Here is a 12395-nt window from a genome sequence, read left to right on the forward strand (position 1 = left end):
TAAAACAGCCAACACTCCAGAAATAGTTTGGTTTTGCAAATCTGTATTTTTAAAAAAAAAAAAAAAAAAGTGCCAGGAGTGTAGAGAGCCTGCTTAGCATGCCAGGTCCATGGCTTTGAACCCCAGTACCACCACCAAAAAAAAAACAAAAAACAAACCACAGAACAGCTTGAGAGACCTACAGCATATCCTTTCTCAAGGTCAATAACAGGCAAGAAGAATGGATTTGGGGAGACACCAGATAAATCCAGTTAATTTCTAAAAACTTCAGCAAAGGCAGTTACAGGATAGTTAAAATTACTTTGCCCAGTTTTATGCTGAGAGTGAGCTGAAGAAAGCTTGCCCTGAGGGTAGGCAGGAACTGATCATGAAAGTTCAGTGACCATAGGAAAGTGGGGGACAAGAGGAGAGAAGACACAGAGGCTCTGAGTGTTCTTTTAACTTTATGACACTAAATTTCTGGTCCAGGAAGAGTGGATGAAATGGAGGCACCATATACACACAGGTGATAGAGGGGTGTGGCTAAAGAAAAGAGAAAACATGCTAAGAGGCCAACTCTAAGGCTGCAAAATGTCTTAACAACCTTATTAAAAGGTATCAACCTCATTAAAAGTTGATGAATTAAGTATAAATGAATTAGAAACATGGAATAAATTTATTCCAAAATCTGCATGGAATTGCTATGATGTGGATGTCAGAATAAACCATCTACTTAAGGAAAAAAAAAAATCTTTTCCCAAACCTTAAAAAGGTTTAAAAATAAAGGGCAAAGAGAAGGGATAGGGAAGAAATATTGGGGAGATTAGGAAAAATAAACAAAATTTGGAAAATAAGCAGAGGACTTCGGAGCAACCCTGGCAGGTTGACTGCATAGACTTTTCAGATTTTTTTTTACTTTGTAGAGACAAGCTCAGTCTTATCACATTTGACCTGCAATCTACCTCTAGTCATCAGGATGGTGTACACCCTCATAAATGCTAGGCTTTTCGGGAGCTGAGATCAATTAAGTTGGCTCAGCAGAATGATCTCTGGACCTTCTCCAGGCTGCCTAAAATGTCATAACATCCCCATGCCATCATGTACCCTGAGCCTCCACTGCCCCTCCCCCTGAGCTCCCTCAGCCAAGGAACACACTAGAAATGGCATGATCTTTCTCCTCCCAATCATTCTGTTGTCTATACTCACCCACACCGGCTTTCGTCCACACCTCACATGCACTCACGGACAGAAAGCTGCACTGCACAGCTGTTGTTTATTACAAAGAGAGAATTAATCACTCCTACCTCTGTGCACCCACACTTTTTGTTTGTGTCCTTGTTCACCCTTACTTAATCCAATCCTTAAATTACAAGTTAAGTTGTCTACCCATCTGTTTCTCAACAAATTTCAAACTTCTTTAGGACAAGACAAAAGCAAAAATTGCCATCTTCCCAGCACACACCATGTGCCTTAAATGGACTAATTTTAATAGGAATCCTGGAGACTCGGTTCTGCAATTGGGTTCAATGGCCCAGGTCAGGTCATACTTCAAAGTTTCTGTTTTGTCATCTATAAGATGGCAATAATAATACTTCTGTGTAAGCTTGCTGGAAGATAACAATTGGATAACAAGTATGAAAGTCAGTGAGGAACTAATCCAAAAGTAGCACTAATTTTTTCAAGCACCCATTTAGCAAGCCAACTGAAGTTCCAAATTTTACACAAGCCTCTCTTCACTGAGAAGTCAGAGCCTTGCTTTCTTGTGCTAACCTAACCGGGCTTGCTGCCTCATGGCTGTACTCAGTGATTGCTAGTTAGGGTTCTGGTGTTCATGGGCCCTGAGTTTGCACAGCATTTACTACCAGGAATACCCTGGTTCGCTGTCCCCATCATTAAAGAAGTCAACTAAACTGTCACTCAGTTCTGCTAAACTTGTAGAAAGAGAGGTAATTCTGGATCTCTGCCCTCAAAAAGCTAATCATCTAATGGGGAAATGAGACATTAAACTAAAAAGTAAATAGGAAAACAATGGGAACCATAGGAATTCAAGACAGAACGTGGGTTTTTGAGAGCACACCATCCAGCAATGGAATGTTTGAGGAAAGAAGGAGCTGGGTTATAGGAGGGAAGGAAGGCATGAATTCCAGAGGTATTATCAAGGAAATTCCAGCAGGATCCAGAAACCTACCTGACTGGGGTGGGAAGAAGGGCAGGAGCATATAAGGAACTGGAAAACCCAGCACCCTGGTGGTGACTGCTGGACTTGGAGAACCATTGACAAGTCTGAAGTCTGCCATGTGGGAATGTGTGGGAGAAAAGATGAAACTTGCAGTTTGAGGTGAAAATCAGAAATCTACATTGCAGGGACAATCACAAACCAGTTCTCCCCAGAAAGGCTCTGAGTTGGCAATGCAGGTTTTACACAGAACCGGAGTTGAAGGGTTGAAAGTAGAATTCATCTTCCAAAAACAAAGCCTTAAGAACTCCAGAGGACAAAGAACTGGACCTTGGGGTACATCTTCATCAACAGGGCTGAAAAAGGAAATAGAACCAATAGAAGAGACAGATGTTATCACCTCCGAAGCAGGAACACAAACAAAAGGTACAGCTCAATATCCATAGCCAAAGAGAACTTCAAGAATGATAAACTTTCTGCAAGGTTACTCACTAATGAACCTTTTGACATAAGTTTTAAAACAAGTTTCTCCTTTTCCAACACTTACAGACCTATATTCACAGATGAGGAATCTCCCCAGGTAGGCTGGGAAGGTATACATAATGCCATGCCACAGAACAAGGTTTCCAGAAAAAGCTCCAAGACAGAACCTTTCTGCAAGCGGCCCCATGAGCACACAGGCTAGCTCCCAGTTACCCAGAAGGAGACTACATTAGGCTAAAGCTCAGAATATCTTATGTCAAAATTTCATTTTAAAAATCCAAGCTGACTTCTTCATTCTTTTTCTCTACCCATTCTAATCCTGGTTCGATATCTCTATGGCTTGCCTTAGCTGTGAAGAATTAGAAACAAACTACGTAAAGGAGAATTAAAAAAAAAAAAAAACAATTTTCACAAATTATAGAATATCTAATGTAGATAAGATGCCAAGAAATGGGGATAAAACAAGCCAGGTCTTTGCCCAGCTTATGGTCTGGCCAAGAAGACAATTAAGAGTAGATCAGGGTTTTCAAAAGAATATTCAGCAAGAGGATCCATCCAAACACAGGCAGTCAAGGATTCCTCTAGAAAAGCAATATTAAATTGAGTTTTGAAGGACAAGTTTGGCTTAGATGCCAATTCAAGATGAACCACAAAAAGGAACAGTTAAAATTTTTAGAGGGAAAATGGAAATAGTGGGAAATGATGTTGGCTAAACTATATTGTTATATTATATGTACATACAAATATACAATGCATCTCACTGTTATGTACAATCACAATACAGCAAAAGGCCTTTGTGTCTTACTGAAGAATATTTAGAGAACTTCTGATGTTGAAATTGGTTTCCTTGAGCAAGAAGTAGAAACTCTAGAACCTGAAGGCTCTAAATCAATAAAGTGAGCATTCTCAAGGAAACCATTGTCTGATGAAGTTCCAAAAAGACAGCTAATGGTCAGAATATTTCCCACTGCTGCCATGATTGGCACCACATATTTCCATCAGGATACTTTGAGGTCATACTTGCAGTTGGATGATTCCTGGTTAAATCTTCTCTTCCTAGAATCCCATCATTCCCTGATAAAAGTGTACCCTTAAGGCAATGCAGCTAATGTGGTCAGAGGAACACAGAATTATGTTGCAAAAAGATCCAAACTTTGGAGAAATCTGCCCTGTTGAAGTGAGGAGGGAAGACAATCTCTGCCTTTGATGGAAGGATAGAATTGTTGGGTAGAATTAAATACTTCCTCTTTCTTCCTCTCTTACTCAAGTTGTTAAGATCAAGTGGCAACCTGTGTATCCCCAGTCATGAAAAACTGGACATCAGATAAATATTTTCTCATGTTAGAGTCTTACTCTGGAAAGCACTTACTATAATAAGAAATAACAGCAATAAGATTTTGCAACACAATGAACATCAATTGTGCAGATAATGGTGTCCAACTGAGCAACTGGGACCAAAGACCATTGCTCTCTACAGGAAAAAGGCCCTGAGCTAACCCTGCACTTAGCCAATTCCACCCACAACTCCATTAAGCTTCTTTAGCCTCTGGTACCTCATTAGGTCTCTCTCTCTGAAATTTCCTCATCTGTAAATAAGAAAGTCGATGACTTTTTAAGGTCCCTTTTGGTACCCCAATGCAGCACTATTATGAGTAAAATCCCACTGAGAAGCAATGTATCTTTCTTACATTTCTCAATTCAAAGTCTTTGCTTTGTCTTTCTATCCATCTGTTTTTCTTACACTTTGCATAAGATATCAACTGAACAAATATTAGTTGAAATAAGTGGGTGAAGAATAAGAATATTAATACATGTAATATAAACTACTCCAGCTCTACTAACTCTTCTCAGTTCACAGGAAGTGGGGTGATAAAACTATTTACTTATCTGATATCCCCACAGGTGATCCAGATTAACTACTGAAGGCAAATGACTCTATTTTGCATAATCCTCACCTTGCACAATTAAAACTTTGGAGGCTGTGATTTGTAGCTAATGACATGTTGAAAATAGAACAGAGATTTTTTTCTAATCTTGCCTTTGATAGATGAAGCAGAGAGTATTAAACAAAGTCACCAAAAAAGTCACTGTCTGACCCAGGACCAGGGCTCAGACTTCCAGAGGAGAGGACAAATGTTCTATTCATGTACTGCCTTTCTAGGCAAAGGCCACCAAAAGCTGAGTACTGTTTGGTCACAGGCACTATTTTTCTCTTTCATGTGATCTATTTTAGGGGGAACTTGGGTGTGTCACAGATTCACAGATAATAATCTGACACATTACCAACCAATCCAAAGAACTTCTATTTGGAAATTTCTACTAAATAGAGTTAATACATGCTTTGGAAGAGTGGAAGAAAGAAAAGGTAGACCTGTGACGGCATGATAACCCAGCAGCCCCCATTACCGACACTGATTTGCTCACTAAAAATTAATAATGATGATATTAGCAAACACCCACTGTGGTAATGGTCTCAGGAAAGGCCAATCTCTCCAAGAGAAGAGAGTTTCAACAAGCCACTAAATTAAATCATGAGACTCTTAAATGCCTCCCCTAATCTCAAGGCAATGGAGAGAGAGAGGAAGCAAAAAAAGGAAATGTGTTGAACACTACCACAACATGTCTCCTATCCTAACAGACACTATCCAATGACTACAGCATGTATCTGGGATTTGACTCATGGCCATCCTCCTTCAATGATACCATGCCACCTTACAAAATTCTAAAGCACAGCTTACCAGGGATCTTCCTTTCTGATACTTTAGTATGCCAGGCAACTGATGTGCATTCAGACTTTGTTAAAACATTCTGCTTCTTCCAGGGTGTACTATGAGCCTCTGCCAAGCATTGGCTTATGCTGCTTAAGAACAATTCATACTTATCTCAGGGTCCCCATAATTTGTGTTACATAGTGCCTAATTCCCAAAAGAAAGAGACAATCAAATAACATATTGCCATTTCTTCTTAGTTCACAATTTTTTCATAATAGAAAGCAATATGTCTCAATGCAGAAAAAACTACAGAAATATGTACAGCCAAAAATAGTTATGTACATCCCACACATAGAAAAACCAGCGAAGTCCACAGGTTTCTAAAACATAAAGGAGTCCTTATTTGGAAGCTCTGTCCTGACTGGGAGAAAGATGGCACCTCAGGTTTCATTCCAGGTAAAAAGAAGGCAAGTAGCTGTTTCCTGGGGAACAACTTGAGGTGAAAAACACGACATTCTGAAATCCCTCTAACACAGAAATAATGACCCCATTACCAAGTCCAAAGAACAGAGCCAAGACACACACACATGGGCAATGAACTCAGATTTGCAGCCAAATGCTCAGGTCTTTTCTCTTTTTCCATGAGCCATTTCCCCACTGACCATGTGAGAAGCACAAAGGCATTTTTATAGAACTTGCAACCATTATTCCTGGAGATACATATCAATATTGCTTTGTGTTTCCCTTAATTAGTCAAGTGTGCTTCCCTAGGTGGTAATAAGCTACCAAATGAAGTAGAAAAGCAAATGTAAAAACAAACACCCTCTCCTCACTGGACTGAACTCAGGATTATAGGCTCAAAAATTGTCATGCTTCCCACAGAAAAGAGATAGTTGATGAACTTCAGCGTCAAATTTTACCGAGATTACTTTAAAGCATATATTTTTAAAATCGAGGATCTCTTCTACTTTTTAAAATGGATTATAGAACAAGGTTTTGAAAGTCTACCAAAAATGGAAAATTATGAAAATGTAATATAATACTTGAAATATTTTATTTCACAAGTACTATTATAAACTGAAAAGGGCATCACAAATGTAGGTTGTTACTATTATCTGACACAGTACAGGGGACCTGAAGAGGAGCACAAGCCTTCCTAGAACATACCTCTTCTTATTGTCAACATTAAAGAACCCAGTTCCCACACCAAAAATAACCATGCCCTAGACCAAGTCTGATTCTGCAACAGACCCACGTCCCTTCAACTGCTAGGTGTGTTCATTTCTGCTATTCATTTTCAGCTTAAAAAAGAGGGGTTTTGACAAAACAATTCATAGGTTTTTGACAAAACAATTTAAACGTGCAATTGGCCCTTCAGGCATGTGTTGCTTGAACTGCGCCATGGCTCTCTTCTAGAGGACCAAGCCCACCAACTCTCCATCCAGCTGCCCACCGGCCATTTACTGACAGATCCTGCCTTCCCTCTCTTCCCACACACCTGAGAACAGAGGAGACTTACTCCAGGGAAGTACCCCCTGTACTGTGGAATGAAGGCAGGTAGAGCTTTGACCCTCCCTTGCACTCCATCCATGTTATTACCCCACAACTCAGCAAAGGACTGGCAGAGTCAGGAGCACTGAAATGTCCTTTAAAGTAAAAATAAAGATACTGGCTAGACACACTCCTAGGACACAAAAATCTCCAAAATTAGCCAGGCACAATGGTGCATGCCTATAATCCCAGCGGCTTGGAAGGGTGAGGCAGGAGGATGGCAAATTCAAAGCCAGCCTCAGCAAAAGCAAGATGCTAAGCAACTCTGTGAGACCCTGTCTCTAAATAAAATGGGGATGTGGCTCAGTAGTTGACTGCCTCTGAGTTCAATCCCTGATAAACCCCCCCAGAAAAGAAAAATCTCCAAATTAGCCTCAAGCAGCAACAGAATTATAGCATGCCAAAATCTCAGTAGAAAACTTCCATTCCAGAGGAGAAGAAAAACCAGTCAGTCTTTTACATTTTTAGATCTACACTGAAGTTATTAGAGTCAGGTTCAAGTTGTCACTTTCCTAAGGTAATAAATAAGTATAAATTAGTGTTGTTACCTTGTCAACCCACTCACTTACTGGTTAGGGTTTCTGGTTGGTCAGAGTTCAAGGGGGGAAATGATCCACCCCCACATACTAATCCTAAGTATTTTGGGGAGACTCCACAATTTCTTAATACTTTGAACTAGTGAAGAGCTATGTAACCCTTAAGTTTCAAAACTCCTCAGGCATAACAGCCAAAGATAATCATTCGGAAACACTGAGTCAAGTCATTTCTCCTGAGAAACTTCTGAGAAAGTTTCTGTAGGAAGAGGCTGTCTTGCCAGATTCCTCCGTACCCAAGCACTGTCCCTCCTACTTCTCAACACGTGAATATGTGCTAGTCTTTCCTAACCAACATTCTGGCCTCCACCCCTGACCACACCCTACTCTCTCCACAACAACCAGAGTGTCACCTACGGGTAAACAATCTAAGGCCCAGATACCTGCACAGTTCCCAAGCACTGCAAGACAAAATGGCAGATCTCAATAGGCAAGAGTGTGAAGACTGAAAAAATATAGACTCACTCTACATACGAGGCCTTGGCCATGAACCCATCTGCAGACCAGATGTAAAAGCCTTTCATTTCCAGAGCCCTTCCGGAAAACGGACAGTCCATCCAATCCAATCTTTTTATAAAAGACAAAAATGAAGCAAGGGACAGGAGATTTCTAAAGAAATCCTTATCTCTGAGGTTAGATGAGCCTTTCTGGGCATGGACTTTGAAGAGCCTGAGAAGGGAAACAGAAGCCCAAGTCATATCAGACCCAATAGTAAGAAGCAACAGAAAACAGCACCATTTGAAAAACTAGGCACATTAGTGGTAAATAAACCACCAATTTACTTCAAAATCAAAGGTCATCTATGGCTTCAGATAATATAAACATGGCACGTTGGCACTTTTTCCTCAGGAAGAGTCCACAAAGGAAGGTGGAAGCTGGGGAGAGGTGTTTTATTAAATCAATTTTCTTTCAAAAATTAATTTTTAAATTGATACATTAAAAACATAAAAAAAAATGTATATATTTATGGGATACTATGTGATGTTTCAATACATGAACACATTGTGCAATGCTCAAATCAGGGTAAATGTTATCTTCTCAAATACTCATCATTTCTTTATAGTGAAAATAATCAAAAAAAATTTTTATAGCTTTTTGAAGTCTACAGTACATGATCCTTATCTATACTCAACCTACTCCACAATACCACACCAGAATTTCTTACTCCTATCTTAACTTAATACCCATTTACCAACCTCTCTCTTCACTATCTCTCCAGCTTCTAGTAACCACCATTCTATTATACATTTTTATCAGATCAACTTTTTTATATTCCACATATACCCCGAGGAAATTAAATCAACATTTTGAAGAGAATCTACATTCCCATATTTACTGCAGCCCAATTCACAATAATTAAGAAATGGAAACAACGTAAGTATTTATCAATTGATGGATGATGGATAAAGAAAACATGTTATGTTTACACAAAGAAATACTGCTCTTCCACAGAAAAGAATGAGGGCCTAGGGTATAGTTCAGTGGTAGAGCACTTGCCTAGCTTGCATAAGGTGCTGGGTTCCATTCCAGTATCACAAGAAAAAACAGTGAATGAAATCTTGCTATCTGCAATTATGTGGATATAAACCAGGGCTTGATAAACGTCTTGTCCAGACATCATATGCATGGAAGGATACATTCATTCCTCAGCTTACAACTCCTTGAACAATTTAGGACCAAGAAGAATCTAGGTTCCAGAACCAAATGCTCTGTGATCTGCGAAACGGTTTGCAAGAAGCTACTTTTTCCTAGGGAGAAAGAAAGATACTAAAGGTGATGGGAAATGCATTTAACTGACACGTCAAAAGCCACTATTGCTCATCTGAAATCTCTGGACAGCTATAGGAAAGAAAGTTTTCTACCTAGGATAGTTCATAACATTCTGTAGGTTTTGCTGGAAAAAGTAAGATGAAAAGCTTTTCCTGATGCTTCTGGGCTAAGAATGACTGACCAGGCTGACCCTGTACAACAAAGTCATGGAACACATCAAAGAGTCTGTCTTATTAGGCAATACAAACACACTTAAAACTCATTACTCTCATCAATAACATCATCAAACCTTTTTTCTCCCCATGGTGGCACTGGAGATTGAACCTAGGAGCACTCTACCACTGAGCTACATGCCCAGCCTGTTTTATTTTTTGAGACAAATTCTTGCTAAGTTACCAAGTTGGCTTTGAACTTGTGATCCTCCTGCCTCAGCCTCCCCAGTAGCTGGAACCAGAGGCATGCACTACCACACCTGACTCATCAAAGCATTTATTAAAAGCCTGATTACTGAGCCTATCTTAGAGAGTGAATTGAGGGAGTTCCAAGGTACCTAAACCACTCTTGCTCATAAAGTCTATAATGTGGGAAAGGGCATTAAGGGATCATCTAATTTTAAAATGAAAAGATTTGGTTAAATAAAAAAATTGAAAGCTAAATAAATTAAAAATTAAAATAACACTATTAAATAAAGGTATAAATAAGCAATATTACACTACTTATGATGAGAAGCTGATGGCCTAGAGCCAAAGAGAACAATGAGTCCATTCATTCATTAATTGCTATCTCATTATTTGGGAGTGCTGTTGACAGTGCTATTGTTCACTTTAATTATTTTTGGCCTAAACTCTTTAGCCCTTGTGAAAATCATTAGTAAGAATGTGTTTGAATTTCTCACACCTAGCTCAGGTAGTATCTCCACATACCTTTGATACTACTAATGAAGGTCCAGGGTCTTAAGCGAACATGTGATTACAGTCTCAACAGAGCTATAAACAAGACTCTGATTCATGCCTGGCTTCTCCCCACTGCTGTCCTTGGCATGCTGTGCTAGCATTTGATTTAAAGTCATAGGTCAGGTATACAAATACAGCCTTACAGAAGCCTGGGGAGAGGATGTGTGGAAGTTTCTCATCCAAGACTTGGAGAAGATCTCATTGGTCAGATAAGGGCCTCCAGTTGCTAAAGAGCAAGCTGTACTCAGCCAGTTGCTCTAATAACCCAAAGAAAGGAAAGCAGAGAAATAAGAAAATAGTTTATTGGCATGCTAAGAAATATCGCTAGGGTCTGATGTTAGAATCAAAGATTGTGTTAACACAATTCCCTTATCTCAGAAGCTATCAGAAAAGTCATCTAAAATAGCTTAGTCTCAGGCCTAAATTAAATCATATCTTGATGAGCTAAATCAAAGGTCATTCAATTCTCATAAGTCTATGACTAATCTATACAAAACGTAATTTCAGAAAAATAATCATTTGACTTTTTCTTATTTAAGTCTCTGAAAAATATACATTCTCAACTCTAAACTACCACCCCCTTCCTTACTGTAATGTAAACTTCAAACTAATACCAAACCTAAATAACTCATGATTTTCTGTCCATTCGACTTGCCCTACAGTCTCTGGACATGAAGAACCATGGCTCTTTTTCGAAGTGCTCCCATCCCACACTGCTTAGGCCCCTCAGCTTTGTGCTGGAACACTTGGGCATCTTTTTAGCTGGTCTCCATGTCCCCAGGCTTTATTTTACAATCTTTGTAAATATACTTTCCATGTTCTCATTCTCTGACTCAAAAACCTTCAAGGACTCCCCAGTATCCAGAAAATAAAGTTAAATTCCAGTCAGTACCCCTGACAAATTAAACTGGGCACCAACTCACTTTTCTGATCAAATATCTACTCAACCCAGACTGCCATGGAGTCAATGTATAAGAAATACACACTCTGTCCACTTTGGCCTCTCTTCTCTACTTACCCTATTCCTACAGCTGGTAGTGACTAGTTTGGCTCAAGAGCCAGGCAGCCCTGCTTTTGATTTTAACTCCACCACTAAATAACTTGTGTGACCTTTGACAAATTTCTTTAACCTCGATAAGCCTTGGTTTTTCCACCTGCAAACCAGAGATAATAATAACACATATCTCATAAGGATACCAGGAGAATTAAATGAGATAATCCACGTAAATGCTTAGCCTGGTGCCTAGAAAGTAGCACATACTCATTGCTCACTTTTTAAATTATTAAATTACATTAATTCTTTGCAGTTTTTTAAGGCAAGACTCAAAACTGTACCTGAAACTAGGAACTTAAGAATACCTCTTCAAATTTCTACTGCACTTAAATTTCCAAACACAATTTAGCAGTATATAGCTCTCTGTTTTTTTCAAGCTCATTATTCTTGTTTTTTTCTACCTAAAATAGAAGTTTCTTGAGAACATGAACTGTGTGTTATTTTCTGTATCCCCTTTAGAACTTATTTCAGGGCCAAGCACATAACTGGCACTCAATTAATAGGCTCTAACTATCCCAAGTACAAAAATATCTCCCTATTCTAAGCTCCTCTGTCCATTCCATTAGATTCTATAAACTACTTATTTGGCATTTATAAATGCCTTATATCATCATTTAAACTTTTGAGTGTTAAAATGAAAGCTCAACTGAGTGCCTTAAAAGGACAGGAGTTCTATTTTTTATCTGATTCTCTTCCGTGGAGGCTTCAATCAAAAGAACCTTGGGAGCTTATAACAATTATTAATTCCCAGGCCACACTCCCAGGGGTTCTGATTTAATTGAGCTTTGGTGGGCTTGGTTATTTGATTGTGTGGCCAACTCATCACCAAGCAGAAACTGTAATTTATCACATCCTGGCTAATTCCTGGCTGGTACACCTGTGAACCATAATGAAACTGTTTCTGGATTAATAAATCTATTTTTTTTCTAAACTTTCCTTTCCATGGGCTTCGTCTCATTTCTTACTGTCCTCTTGCTGAATCCACCCACCATATCAGCCCACAACTCAGTTACAGAGTTGCCACTGAAGCTTGGCTCCCCAGAGATGTAAGTGCTATCTGCTGACTATAACTTTACCGTGTCCATGTTATCCTCAATCATATCTATTCTCTGTAATGCTTTAGAC

The 12395-nt window shown here is 39.2% G+C and overlaps 1 protein-coding gene across 2 annotated transcripts in view; it reads right to left on the minus strand.

The window, feature by feature from the left end:
* Barx2 (BARX homeobox 2) overlaps positions 1-12395 on the minus strand; it is a 71798-nt gene that overhangs the window by 25168 nt on the left and 34235 nt on the right. Inside the window, exon 1 of one of the 2 annotated variants that reach the window (XM_076843564.2) lies at positions 2168-2232. The exons of the other annotated variant lie outside the window; for it this stretch is intronic. Within the exon in view, the coding sequence (XP_076699679.1) occupies positions 2168-2198 (31 nt within the window). The 5' untranslated portion in view covers positions 2199-2232. Of the gene's footprint in view, positions 1-2167; positions 2233-12395 lie in introns of those variants that run through there. 2 annotated transcript variants of the gene reach the window in all.

This window comes from Callospermophilus lateralis, chromosome 2 (assembly GCF_048772815.1).
Source record: "Callospermophilus lateralis isolate mCalLat2 chromosome 2, mCalLat2.hap1, whole genome shotgun sequence".
Lineage (NCBI taxonomy): Eukaryota > Metazoa > Chordata > Mammalia > Rodentia > Sciuridae > Callospermophilus > Callospermophilus lateralis.